Here is a 13,643-nt window from a genome sequence, read left to right as displayed (position 1 = left end):
GCCCGGAATTCTGCCTGTTTTGCAGCCGAGACGGGCCGGCGTAATAGTCCAGCCAGGCTTAAATGAAATTAAACCGTATTATAATCATATGATACAAGTCTTTTATTTAAATCCCTGTGAAGTCACAGTTTAAAAAAAAAAAAACGGCGGAGAAGCATCAGGCAGTGGTGTAGACGGCTTGTCCCAGGGCCTAGTCCGGGGAGTTGGGCCGCGTCGCGTGGGCTGCGCTGAGGGAGCTCATTGCGGGACTTGCTGGGATTTTTGTGTCTCGCGAGGTGAGGCGCTGCCCGGGCGGAGTTTCCACAGGCGGCGGTGCTGTCTGTGGCCTCCGCTGTGGGCCTGGACGCGGATGTGGAGGCGAGAGGAGAGTGAGGGGAGGGCTTTCTGAAGCCGAAGGCTCGGCGCCCCGGCGGCTCCGGCGCCCGGGGCTGGGGGAGGCCGCGGGGCGGCCGGCCGGGCCCCCGGAGCTGCTCGGAGGTCCCACCCACTCCCTGGAAGTCGCCCGACTGCTCTCCTGGAAAAGCAAGGGAGACGGGGGCCGAAAAGCCCACTGGAAGGCGCGGGAGGGAGGACTCTGAGGTCAGCCCGGTGCCCAGGAGGCTGGTCACACGTCTGCTCTCCGGGACCGCCAGGTAGAAGTGCCCTACTGGTGTCACCCGTTATTTTTGATTTGTCCCAGTAGTTTGTTCCTCTCATTCATTTCATTCATTCGAGTGACTGCCCTAATTGTGTCTTTCAGAGGCTGACCTTAACTTCGAATTCACCCTGCCCACCTGGGTAACGGCGGTCGTGGAGCATGCGGGTACAGGAGAAGCAAGCGCAAAATTAGCATCCTTCTACAAAAACTCAGGTAAGAAAATAGTTAATGTAGTAGAAAAGGACCTTTGTATTCTAGCGCAAATTAATCCCTAAAGGGATGTTATTTATAATCTCAAATTATACCTAATGGTCCATTTCTGGGATTCCTGCCTCCCAGGAAGGGGATTTGGGCATGAAGCTAAAATACCTCTGTTTAGCTCCAAGGAAACAGCCTGACCAGGCTCACCTGTGAATGACTGCAGGCAGGAAATGAACACAACCCCTCGGCAGGGTGATGGGAAACAGGAAGTGTTTGACTTTCCTCCCTCCCCTTTTAGGATTAAAGAGTCCTGAATTGTAATTCAGGCAGCATGGTTCTTTGGTACACAAATCCACCATCTGCTCAGTCTGCTGGCTTTCCAAACAACGTCACTAGTCCTTGTACCAACAGCTCGTCTGGATTTATTGGCCTGTGGTGCGAGGAACCAGACGAGCTTGGACTCAGTAACATTAAGGCACCCATGTTGAGATGTTACAGCTGGAGGGTACAGGGAAGATCTCAAGAGGATTAAGTGAGGATGGAGAGCATGGAGGCAGACACCTCTAACAGAGGTCTCAATCCCCTTCTAAAATCGTTAGTCCAAGGCCTGTGGACTGAGTTCCGTTGTGTGTCTTTTTGTAAATAAATGGTCCATATATATGTGTGCTTAGTCCTGTTTGACTCTTTGCGATCCCACGGACTGTGTCCCACCAGGCTCCTTTGTCCATGGGATTATCCCAACAAGAATCCTGGAGTTGGTTGCCATTTCCTTCTCCAGAGGGTCTCCCCAGGGATTGAACTTGCGGCTCCTGCATTGGCAGGCAGGTTCTTTACCACTGAGCCTCCTGGGAAGCCCAGATGGTCCACAACATTTATTATATTGTCTAAGGGATACTTGCAAAGTAAGAATAATTCCTATAAAGTCTACTGGCAGAAGACAGTTTTATTTTGCCTGACTTCATGTAGGACAAGGTGGGTTGGTTGCTATGATAAATGGGTTGGCCAGGGCCAGGCCCAGTGGTCAGTTCTGAGAATACAGCTCTGCACAGAGGCTGTCTTTTCCCTACCTTCTGGAGCTTAATTGAATAAGAAATGTAAACAAGTAACTTTCATCTGAGCTTTGGAATGAAATACTGCCTTTTCCTGACTGGAGAGTGTAACAGAGGCACCAAAGGTATGTGGTTTAAGTATTTTTCATTTCTTTGCCAGCAACACACAGCATGTGGGATCTTAGTTCCCTAACTAGGGATCAAGCCAGTGCCCCCTGCAGTAGAAGTGCAGCGTTGTAACCATTGGACCACCAAGGAAGTCCCGGTTTAGGGGCTTTTGTTTTTGTATTTTAATGTTCTATGTGGCATAAATTTCACAAAAGTGTCAAACTAAACAAATTTCCCATTAATCCATTGTCGTACAAACTGAGTAAAAAATTCAGGACCATGTTCCCTCCATTTGTGTATTACGTACGTTAGCTATGCTTCTGTGTGTCTGTGTGTATGCATGCATGTTACTAATGTGTTAAACATTAGGAGCATTCTCATTTTTCGTGCTTAGGTAATGGAAGTTACCTAAAGTTCTAATACTTTCTTGCACCCCAATGGATTTTCTATAGATACAGCTATAGTCTTTTATTCTTTAACCTTCTTCCCTTGAATGGTGTGTTTTATAACAATTTCTTTACACTCATGTGTTATCCAATTGCCTTGCTACAAAGTTAAATAGCAAATATTTCATTCTGGCTGACATTTTAGACACCTTTTCCTTCCACTAACTATTAATTCACTAGATTTAAGTCCTTTTGCCTGGCTCGCCTCCTAGTTAGGGATGTAGAAAAACCTCTTTGGTCATTTTTTGTAATGATTGATTCCTAGAAGATGTTAAAAAATTTGAAATACCAAGCAGAAATGGACTCAGGAACATTGACCTTAAAATCCAACTCTGTCTGTTTTGTTGTACCTATAGAAGAAAAAGAATGAATCAAAATAAATGTTTTAAGATGTCCTTCAGCCTGGCTTATTTCAAATGAATTTAAAAGGTATGACACCTAACTAAGGCATGAGTATTTACAGACTGTATGCTTCCTATCTCCTTGTGTTTGTCTTTTTCAGGAATAGGAGAGTGCTGTTCCATCCAGGATGGAACTGTGTCCTTACTGTAAGAAGCCATTTAAACGATTGAAATCCCACTTGCCGCACTGTAAGATGCTAGGAGCAACTATGCCTGCTGATCAAGAAATTCGTCCGTGCGAGCCGGCTACACGCCCACATGGTAAAAAAATCGAAGTGCCAATCAGAGACCCAATTAAAGCAAAAGAGAAAGAGTTAGGGACAAACAGTAAGAAAAGAAATCCGGAACTGAAAGGGAACAATTCAGAACGGACAGTCAAGTCCTCTTCAGCACTAGCTGTTGGTTTGGAAAAAGCAAGTCATAACAAGGCTGATGAAGACGTCAAGAGTCAAGTTAAGCCCTCCCTCAAAATGTTAAAGGCTACTAAACCAAAGGTTCCTTTCCAGGGAGAAACTACAGCTCAGTTTTCTGCGTCAGAAAACACCAGTTCTACAAAAGAACTTGCCAAAGCTTTGCCTCAGTCAGGAGAAAGTGGAGATAACCCTTCAGAGATTGAAGCACCTTTACCTCCTGTCCCAGTGGCACCTTCTCGGTCAAATCACGACAGGAAATATTCTTTAACCTTACTTAATGATGTACAAGCCACTTCAGCTGATTTAAGACTGGACAAAGTGGATGCCTCAAGACAGAACCTTCTCGTAAAATTATTTGATACACCTCTTGGTGATGGTCATAGTTCTTCCATGAATTGCAGTCACAGGGTTCAAAGAGGAAACAAGTCATCGTCAGGCAGAGAAAGAGATTCCAAGGCTGAGGATCACCTCTTAGGAGCCTCTACTGACAGAGACTTCAGGACTCTGGCAAAGAATGCAGAATCACAGATTGCTACTTTTAAACTTAACCCCTTAGGTGAAAGCCAGGGCAGGGAGAACCAGGGAAAAGCACTCCACCTTGGAGCAGAGACATATGGGAGCCAAGGAGGTGTGGAGAAAAGGGTATCTGTGACAGGAAGGCAGGATTGGGCTTCCCTGAGCCATGATTCAGTCACGGAGAAGAAACCTCGAGACAGAGGTCCCGGTTTACACTTGCTCCCACTAACGGGCACAACTTGCCCTGAGCATCTCCCTCTAGCACAGTCATGTAACCAGAGTCCCACCTCTCTGGCTATAAAATTTCTCCAGGAAGAGAAAGCAGAAGCCGGCAGCCAGAATCGAGTCCCTGCTGTGAAGGCATTGATGGAGGGTGAGGAGTGGGCTTCTCTGACAACTAAGTTGGGCTCTCAGCCCCCAGCATCGCACCCCCGGGGTCTGCAGTCCGCACGTTCAGCGCAGCACCATGCTTCCAGAAGCCCCTTGCCCGGTCAGAGCCTGTCGAGCGCCCTGGGGCTGGAGTGGTTTCCAGAGCTCTATTCTGGTTATCTCGGCCTTGGGGTGCTGCCAGAGAGGCCCCAGCGTTGGAGCAGCCTGGCCCAGAAGCCCCTGCTTGTCATCAGTCCCCAGGGCGAGAGACTCTCCCAAGGTAAGCATGCGCAGGTTTAAGCTTGTCCAGGCGGCTCTGTGCCTTCTGAGTTAATGAGGTTCAGAAGGCTAGCCTCCTCTTTCTCGTACTTACGCGTTCCAGGCCGCTGCACTTGTCACTGTTCTCAGAACATGACTTCCTGCTCCCAGGGGTCAGTTTTAAGGGTGGTTCTTCATTTTCCCCTCCCCTCCACCAAGAGTTGAAGGCAGGACAACAGGCTGGCCGGTGATGCTGGGAACACCTGACCATCTACACTTGGAAGAGGCACAGCCTCTTCTAGAAATTGAGTGGGTTTTCATGCTGACAGACTCAGGAGAAGCATAGAGACTTCAGGGTCTGCTGTGCTTAGATTTCAGTCAGGACCAGGTTGGGCAGAAAATAGGTTGTGGGCATGTGGTCAGACACAGTACCTAGCGGCTCTAGCAGCAGATGGGGCATTTGGATGTGGGGGCAGGCTGGGGTTAAAGCTGAAGTGGGAGGCAGGGCAGTCAAGGCAGTGGGGGGTTGAGGATGAGCCGGTGAGATCAGGGGAGGGATGCAGCCAGAAGCAGGCAGCAGTCCATGCGCTTCCAGAGTTGTGGCGGAGAAGGATTTTGTTCTCTTATTGTTCACAGCCTGCAGTGTGTGCTTAGGTTGGGTTTCTGTATGGGGGAATGTGTGGCCATCTCACGGCCTCTGATTCTGTTATAAACCAAAAGGCCGTTGAAGTTGGCTTCACCATTAATGTTCAGACTTCAGTGCTGCCAGCGAATGAACAGGAGACCCCAGAGGAGACCCTGGTGACCCCTCAGTTAAAGTCAAGATTTAATTCGTCATTTGCTCAAGGACTTCAAGGCCATGGACTCTACAAGGATTAAAAAGGGGGCATGGCTTCTCAGAAAGCTTCATAACCTCACCCAGCAGTGGCTGTCCCTGATAGCCACAGGTTGAAGTTGCACTTGCAGGCAGTCATTGCAGAAGAGTTTGGGCCATACAGACTGTGGGTCAGGCGAGACCTTGGATGAGCCTTCCTCCTCCTCTCTCGGAAGCGGCTCGTCCCTTTGGTACTTAAAGGCAGGGCCAGGGGGGTAACAAGTTACTGGGGTGACTGTATGTGCTGGGGTACCTGTGCGTTTGTCTCAGTTACCTAAAGGGATCTTACGCCAGTCCTGGGAGATGGCTGTCATCCCCTTTTACAGACGAGGAAACTGAGTTTCAGAGAGGGTGAGTAACTTGCCCAGGGTTCAGTTAGTCTCAAAGGTCACTTGGTGGGTCTCTGCCAGGCATTTCCAGGAAGCATTTCTCCTGCTGGACTCTGGGCTCCAGGCTGTGGTCACTTACCTTTTCCTCCAGGGGGAAGCTCCAGTGTACAGCTAGCCCTCACATGTCAGGTACCCAAGCAGACCGAGGTGAGGTGATTGCCCCGACCGAAAGGCACCCAGGGCCTTCATCTTGATGAAGCAGGGTAGAGTGAGATGCTCTCGTGGCGGAAGAACAGCGGCTGTGTTTGGAGACCTAGGTGTGGAGGTCCGAGGGTGCCCCCAAGCTGGGCTTCGGTAAATCAGGAGTGAGGGAGATGAGCCTGTGGGATTCGCCGGCATGAGGAGCCGTCTTTGGAACTTCGGGGAGATAGATGCTCATGAATGTAACTACCAAGAGGAGTTGTTTTCTGGCCTGAGAGTAAGTGGATTTCAAAAGTTCAAGATTTCAATCTCAGGAGACTCAACAAGGTCCAGGGTCTGAGAGCCCTCAGCAGGCCACCAGCCACTTTGAGAGTGCTGGGCTGGGGGCGCCAGCTGGGCCTTTGGCAGAATTCCGGTGCTTTGGCTTCGGGGCAGGAAGTTTGAGAGATCTCAGTTCCCAAATCTGGGCAGGTTTCACATGGTTTTTACATATATGATTCCTAGCCGTCATGCCCAGAGACTGATTCTGAAGTAAAGCCTCAAAACTTATTTCCAAGCATTTTCTCTGTGTCTCTGAAGATGAGCCATGTCTGAGAACAGCTTCTGGATGCTGGTGCTGATGCAGGCCCCTGGCACCCAGCAGTGGACTGTTCCCACACTGGCAGGGAGAAGGTAGTTTAGGGGGAAAAAGCCAAAACACAGTTTGTGTAACTACAAAAAGCAAAACTTGGCTGATGGGGAGACCAGAAGGTCAAATAGGAAGACCTTGTAGGGTCCTGGGTTTTCAAAGGCCAAGAAACAGCTAAATAAAGGCTGTTCTCTAACCTGCAAATGTGACTGCCATCAGTAGGGTGTCCACGTGAGGGTTTGAGGAGGGGCGCCTGTGGGGAACGGGCGGGGAGCAGTGGGGATTAGAACTGGAGCAGAAGCCTGACGGGCCGGGGCTGGGTCCCCTTGTTTACTGGAGGAGCCCATAAAAGGGTGTGTTTAAGGAAAGCGCATGTGAGTAACCAACAGCCTGAGACATGAGAGGTGAGTCGAACCATGCCTCTGAGATTATAGCCAGGCCAGAGGGGTGATCAGAACGGTTAAGTCATAGACGGCGGTTGCGGGTTTTTGGCGTCTGATCAACAGGAGCCTCGTCCCTGGATTTGAAAGAGCGGACATCGGTGCTGGCAGGTGCAGAGCTGTGTCTGAGGGATAGGAGGCAGGGGTCGGCCGTGTGTAAGGCTCACGCCGCCCAAGGCTCATGACCATTCCTCAGGGATGGAGGTCAGAACCCAGAGCATCGGGGTGGTAGGCAGGGAGTCATGGAAAAAAGCTCCAACAGCACCTTTGTGGACTTGGGCCTGGGTGCTCCCAGTCGCGGGCTGCTTACATATCTCAGCTGCAGGCCTGAAGTGATGTCATCCGCGTTATGTGCCTGGACCCGGAATGAAGCGAGCGGGCTCCGCCGGCTGGAGAAGACCCTGGGAGCCGCTGGGGTCCTGACACTCCAGGGGGAGGTGGGGCCATCGCAGGTTTCCTGGAGCTGTGTCACTTCTCTGAGCTGGATGAGTCTTGTCATGCTTTGTTTTCTAAAGGAATCTTCACCTTGCAAGAGAAATAGCTTTTGTGTGGTTAACGGGAAGCCAGTATGGTTCTTGCCATTTTTAATAAATGGATGATCATTTGCATAGTATTTTTACATCTGCAGCAACTTCACCACACCTGCCAAACCACTTGTAAATATTTGTTTTAATTTACACTGTATCCTAATGAACCAAACCAAGACCAGAGAACCAGCAATAGTAGAGATTCCCTGCCTGTCATTAAATGTGGAAAGCCGCAAGAGCAGGGGAAATGTAAGTACATAGCAGAAACCTGCCTTCCTGGTTCTGCTTTAGTTATTCCCGTATCGAACACAAATAAGCGTGTGCTGGTCAGCGGTGGTGATGGGCTGATACAGTAGACCTGTTAGCTGTCGGCCGTAGTAACGAGGAATCACCATGACAGTAGCAGGCCGTGCTCTTGGCTGAGAAGGTGTTTAGCAGACGAGATCATCTGGGTGCTGTACTCATCAGATGAGAGATGATCCAGGTCCCGATCCCTCAGGCCCCTTAGTCTGCCGAAGAACCTTTTCTTGACGCCGATCAGGTGGTTTGGCCTCCGATGCGCACGTGTTCACAGCCCAGGGCAGACTCTCACCCACTACTGAGCATGTACTTCTCCCACAGCCTCGCCCTGGGGACCTCGGGCACTGAGCGCTGGGGAAGAGGACGGATTTAGATGAGCTTCACAGTGACTTCTGTTTGGAACCCTAGTTCCTTGGTTGGAAAGAAGCTCGACGGCAGTAAGGAGTTTGGAAGCCCCGGCCGGCTCCTCTCTCAGGAGGCTCCTGGGAGCTGTCCACTCAGGTGAGGCCCGAGTCGCGCCTGCAAGGCTGTCTTGGTGGTTCCAGACTTTCTCTTCCTTCAGCCATGGCTGTCACAGCCCGGCTCAAGAACGAGAAAAGGACAGCCTTGCGAGCTTCCCCTCTTCCTCCTTGCCTTTCTTCATCCTGGAGTCTGACGCGATTAAAGCACTGCTTTATCAAACAGGTTTCACTTTTTTCAGTACCTGCCCACCTCTTGGGGATACTCACGGTCCCCAAGCCGGGAAGGCTCAGCTGCAAGACCACTTGTATTCATCTCCTCCCCGTGAAACTTAACCAGATTCCCCAAAACAAGAGTGACTAATTGAAATTGATTAAAATTAAGGTCTTCTGGGTTTTGCCTTTTCATTTGTTTTAAAACACATCTATATAGGACAGTAGTATGTAAATTCCTCGCGTAGCGATTCCTTCGCCTGAGCTGACCGGGTGACTTGAGCCCCTTGCGGACGAGGGCCCGGTGCCTGCCCTCTCACGTGAGCCCTGCTTCTCTGCCAACAGGCTGGATCCGGTGCCGCACCACGGTGAGGAGCGGAGTCGGTGGCCTCACCTTGCTCTTCGCTGGCTGCTTCGTCCTCGGCTGCAGCTGGAGCTTCAAGCACCTGAGTAAGCCTCACTCTGTATCCTCAGTAGCAGGGCACAGCCCATGACATGCACCTCTGCGGGATTTTCTGAATTGCTTTTTTCAGTTTTGCATTGTCTGACGCGCCCTAATGAACAAGCTGTTGCCCAAGGCTCTGGGGTTTTTTTTTATTGGAGGTTTTGGTTCTAATGGCCTTGATAAGATTTGACTAGAGTTTACATAACCGCTCTCATGCTCCATTGAAGATGGTCCCTGGAGATTGGGTGCGTTTGTGTCTTCTGCTTAAAGCTGTTTGCCTGTTGGAGGATCAGGGCTCTTCTCTATGACTTTCTGATTCCTAAGAACTTCTTTTTAGGATGGAAACCAAATAGCTTTATACCCTAAGAGATGAGAAGCAAACTGTCACTTACCAGTGTGTCTAAGGCTGAGAGCTGTTTTATTTAATCTACTTTTAACGTTAAAAAGAACAATCACCTTTTTCTAGTTACGCATTTCAACTTGCTCCAAATCTTACCAGAAGGAAAATGCCTGGATTTCACTGCTCTTTTAATTCCAGATAACGTGTGCTCATTTTTAAAAAGTATTATTGTATTAAAGAAATCAAAAAAGTCCCAGTATTCTTCCACAACAGACAAAATCCAAATGCTTTCAGATGAAAACTTTGAGTGCAAAAGGGTAAGGTCGTCATTAACATTAGAGGCCAGTAGAACTCAGAAGCTTCCAGAATGTCGGGTCTGACTCTGGCTGGGCTTGGCGACTGATGCGGTGCCAAGACGCAGGGCGCAGGTCGCGTCTGCAGCGGGCACTCACGTCCCTACTGGCCAGCCACGGCTGCCCACCCTCGCCTCACAGAAAGGAGTTCCTTTCTGATCACAGGGCCTAAAATCCCAGGTCGTTTCTTTCACAGGGAAAAAGCCTCCCCTGAAAAAGAGACTGTTCAGGTGATGCTGGAGTTTCTGTTTCACATCTTTAAATTGAGAGCGAGGAAAGTGAGGCAGAAACTTACCCCTGTACCTAAGACTTTATTTCTAAATTTATAAAACAAACACAAGGGGATGATCTTGAGGGGCAAGAGGTAGAAGCCGTCAGGGAACAGCCTCGTAGACCCTTACGTTTGTCTCTGTTTATCCCAAGAGCTGCAGCGCTGGCCTAAGCAGCGCTGACCTAGACGCCACGTGGGGAAGCTGGCGCTCCGAGTCGAGGACGGTGGGGACACTGCAGAGCGCGTTTGAAGAGCGGAAAACTGTCCTGGGGGCAGGGAGAGAGAGCGGAAAGAATAAAAGTACTGGAATCTAACCGTTCTCGAGGGAGCCAGGTGGTTGTTTTTTTAATGTGGACAGCTCTGGTTCTCTCTGGATATTTCTTTTGGCTTGTTCTCAAAAGTGACTGAAAGTTTTGGAGAAAAACTTGAGGTTGTTTAATCATAAAGGCGGATGTTATTCAAGAAGACAAGGAGATGACAGGAGTTCATCATTAAACATTTTAAATAGCTGTTTCCTAATTCCCGGTAAAAATAATCCCAATTCTAAATCATTTCTCCCCAAAACTGTTGTCTGTATCTTGGCATCGTCCTGTTCATCCCTGCCGGATACTGATTCAGAAGAGCATCTGAAGTGGCTATGAGTCAGCTCACATCAGACCCTTCCCCCTTGGGGATGGGTGGGCTCCTCTGGGTCCTTGACCAGCTCTCGGCAGCTGTGAGGAACCAGCAAGAGAGTGGGTTCAGAGTTGCAGGTGAGCCTCTGAAAAATCCTTGGTAGGTGGTTGTTTTTTTTTTTAAGCTGATTAAAACAGCACACTCCCCAGAATGTTAAATCACCTTTTCCGCATCTGCAGTGAGTATAGCAGTGGGCAAATGGTTTCTGCTTCTCATCTCTTCCTGAAAGCGTTTCAGAATCCCACCCTTACACCCCCCCAGGAAGCTGAATGAAATGTTTGCACATTCCTCCCACTGCGTTAGGGCTGTGCAAGGAGGGTGGGCTTCGGGGTTGCTTCCCTGGTCAGAATACTTGGTGTCGTTCCCGTTCTACGACTTCTGCTTTGGACCCCAGACGATAACTTGGATATACTGATAAAGGCTTCGTGGAAATCTAAGGTAGGTCACGCAAACGGATAAGGTTCTCCAATCCTTTCCCAGTATCAAGGGTTGGTTATGTCTCAGATACAGACGTGCTGCTGTTGATGGACCAGTGAGTCTGTGTATTTGCTTTGCTTCTGATCCTCAGGCCAGAACACGCGTTCAGCCCCTTTTGCCCCCGCTCCTCCAGAACGACAAGAAAGCAGGCGTGCCGTCGTAAAGCCAGCTCTCGCGCATTTGCGCCTCTCTTCCCCGCGCTCTTCCCAGAACTCGATGCTGGCTTTATCTCCCGTTTCTGTTCTTCAGTCCCCTGCCTCCCCGCCCTCTCTAATTGTCCCCAGTGGGAGTAATTTAATTCCGCATCAAATTTTCCTGGTTAGGGAGAAGGTGTACTGGAATTCTCCACGAGGAAAAATTCACAGTTGAGGAAGAGTATGGTAGAAGTAGAAGTAAAATAGAGGTAGGTAGTTTAGTTCAGTGTGACTGAGAATGTCACTGGAAGCCGCTTTGGGAAGGGCTCTGTGGCCTTTCTTTGTAAACGCCCCAGAAGAGACACGCAGGGAGGAGGCCCTCCGGCAGCCCCCCTCTGCCTCACTCTGGGTCAGAGCCACTCGGTGCAGAGGTGGGTGGGAACGACCTCTGCGAGGGTCCTCTCCTGCCCCAGCAGGGTCAGCAGACCACGAGAGCCCACAGGCATGAGCCAGCGTGGGCCTGTTCGTATGTGAGGTCTCAGGGACACAGCCTGGGTTGTTGGTGAGGTGCAGCAGAGCTGAGCCATCACAGCAGAGGCCGCAGAGCCTGCAGAGCGGAACATGGTTCCACTCTGGTCCTCCACGGAAAGCCTGCTGACCCCCGCCCTGGGCCAGCAGGACGCCTCACGGGCTGCTGCGTCGGAGGGATGAAGACGACCGGGGGTCCGCGCTAAAGTGTTTGGGGCTGGGACACGTTTCAGGAGGAGCCTTTCTGGACTTGGTACCTGTCAAGATCATATTGTCACTACCGTGAAGAAACCAGCACGCTGGTGGGAGCTTCCCAGGGTGAGCAGCAGCACTTAGATTTCTGCTTCCAGAGCGGCTGCATGAATTCCCCAGGAAACGCAGCCTGAGAATCTGCCTCCCCTCCCCGCTGCAGCTGAGGTCACGGTGACACCCAGGCTCCCCCGTCCTGGACTCCAGGGCAGGTCCCGTCCCCCGCCCGTGTTCCACAGCACCTGACCGCCCTGCTCTAACGCGCGTGGCTGGGGAAACGGGGTATCCCTGCTGCCCACTTGAAATTAATCCTGCCTTTACTGCAGAGAGTATGTTTTTCTATATATATAAAAATTCTCAGCTATTGCGAATAAAATCAGTTTGTTGTATCGTAAGTGGAGTGTTTTATATTCTGGGAAGCCCTATCTGCTGTCATTATTTTTATCACTCCTTCCTTTCCTGGTTTACCTGGTAACCTGATAACTTCCTTAGCTTTACCTGGTAACCCTAAGTTACTTTTAATACCTGCTTCTCCCCCAACACAGTGTTGCTCCTACATATTACTACTGCCACTCTCCATAACAAAATATTAATCTGTTCTGGTTGCGTGCCTCTGCTGGACACTCACCTGTGAGATGAGTAGCACCTCTGTCCTTGGACAAGCGATCTAACTGGAGCCTCCTTGTTCCAGGCCGTAAAACGGGGACAGTTATACCTACTCTGCAGAGATTTGGTGAGCTGAGAAGTCTCAGCATAGTAGGAATGAAAGAACACCACGTGTGCTAACACCTGTGGCCTCGTCCTGTGTCCAGTCCTAAACTGGGATCCAGCAAGAGGCCCACCACCTTCCAGCCAAACTGCAGCTACCACCCGGGCACTTGCTTCCGTCAGCCAAGCCCCCTGCCGGCCGTCCACGCCCACCCAGTGGGGCCGAATTGGCCGTCACACTCCCCCAGAAAGAGGCTGCAGGCTGAGGTTAGTGATCTGGCTGTGTGCCATGTGTCACATACCAGCCCAGGGAGGAGCTGTCTCCTGGGCCAGCGTCCTCTTGGACGGCCTTGCCCCTCGCCCTCTCCCCTCCCACCAAGCGGGACGAGGCAGCTGCCTGTGTCTGCAAGACCAGGGGGCCTGGTCCTTCCACACCGTCCCTCCTCTGTTCCTCCAGTGGGCCCAGCCTGGCCTCCCCAGGCCTCGCCCCGTGGGTTAGGCTGCCCTGGGGGCTGACTTAGACAATGACATAGATCACACAGTGCTCGCTGCCCCACGTCACTTCCTCACCTCCTGGGGCAAGCCTCATTGGTGCCATCTACCTCCACTCCCTACCCCATGATCCCTCACGTAAGATGAGCACAGAATCGAATCCTGAATTTAAGGAAGCTGTCCAGGGAAGCAGCTGTCGTGCAAAAGAACTTGATTTAATCGCCAGTTTACAGCAGCGGGTCAGGCCGCGTGACCCAGAAGTACCACTGGAGTGGCGTGTGTGTGTGTGTCTGTGTGTGTGGCCGGGAGAGCCGAGTCAGGCCGCGTGCCCCAGAAGTACCGCCGGAGTGGCGTGTGTGTGTGTCCCCCAGAAGTACCGCCGGAGTGGTGTGTGTGTGTGTGTGTGTGTGTGTGTGTGTGGCCGGGGGAGCCGAGGCAGGCCACGTGCCCCAGAAGTACCGCCGGAGTGGCGTGTGGGTGTGTGGGTGGGTGGGTGGGTGGCCGGGTTAGGAGTGGCGTGTGTGTGGGTGTGTGGCCGGGTTAGGAGTGGCGTGTGTGTGTGTGTGTGGCCGGGTTAGGAGTGGCGTGTGTGTGTGTGTGTGT

The 13,643-nt window shown here is 51.0% G+C and overlaps 1 protein-coding gene across 6 annotated transcripts; it reads left to right on the top strand.

Moving 5' to 3' along the window:
- The first annotated feature begins 151 nt into the window (after positions 1–151).
- On the top strand, positions 152–12,235 carry C5H17orf80 (chromosome 5 C17orf80 homolog). 6 transcript variants are annotated; one of them, XM_043905653.1, is made up of 6 exons: positions 245–632; positions 740–850; positions 2,944–4,420; positions 8,106–8,198; positions 8,714–8,818; positions 9,930–12,235. In XM_043905653.1, exons 3-6 carry the CDS (start codon positions 2,971–2,973, stop codon positions 9,956–9,958), a joined length of 1,677 nt encoding a protein of 558 aa, XP_043761588.1. In that variant the 5' UTR covers positions 245–632; positions 740–850; positions 2,944–2,970; the 3' UTR covers positions 9,959–12,235. The 6 variants fall into 6 exon arrangements, 5 of the variants coding, with proteins under 5 accessions (XP_043761587.1, XP_043761588.1, XP_043761590.1 ...); XM_043905652.1 differs by having other exon boundaries at positions 152–275; positions 8,714–12,235; XR_006341421.1 differs by lacking the exon at positions 9,930–12,235 and having other exon boundaries at positions 8,019–8,198; positions 8,714–8,769.
- Positions 12,236–13,643: the final 1,408 nt, after the last annotated feature.

The sequence above is a fragment of the Cervus elaphus genome, chromosome 5 (genome assembly GCF_910594005.1).
Source record: "Cervus elaphus chromosome 5, mCerEla1.1, whole genome shotgun sequence".
NCBI classification, from domain to species: domain Eukaryota; kingdom Metazoa; phylum Chordata; class Mammalia; order Artiodactyla; family Cervidae; genus Cervus; species Cervus elaphus.
Note: the sequence above shows the minus strand (reverse complement) of the source record. Positions and strands in the feature narration are given on the sequence as shown.

Bases quoted from the DNA above. Each gene is read 5' to 3' on its own strand.
- C5H17orf80 (XM_043905652.1), top strand. From the start codon at position 2,971: ATGGAACTGTGTCCTTACTGTAAGAAGCCATTTAAACGATTGAAATCC. The intron at 4,421-8,105 runs GTAAGCATGCGC...TTGGAACCCTAG, and splicing joins GGGCGAGAGACTCTCCCAAG to TTCCTTGGTTGGAAAGAAGC. The intron at 8,199-8,713 runs GTGAGGCCCGAG...CTCTGCCAACAG, and splicing joins CCTGGGAGCTGTCCACTCAG to GCTGGATCCGGTGCCGCACC.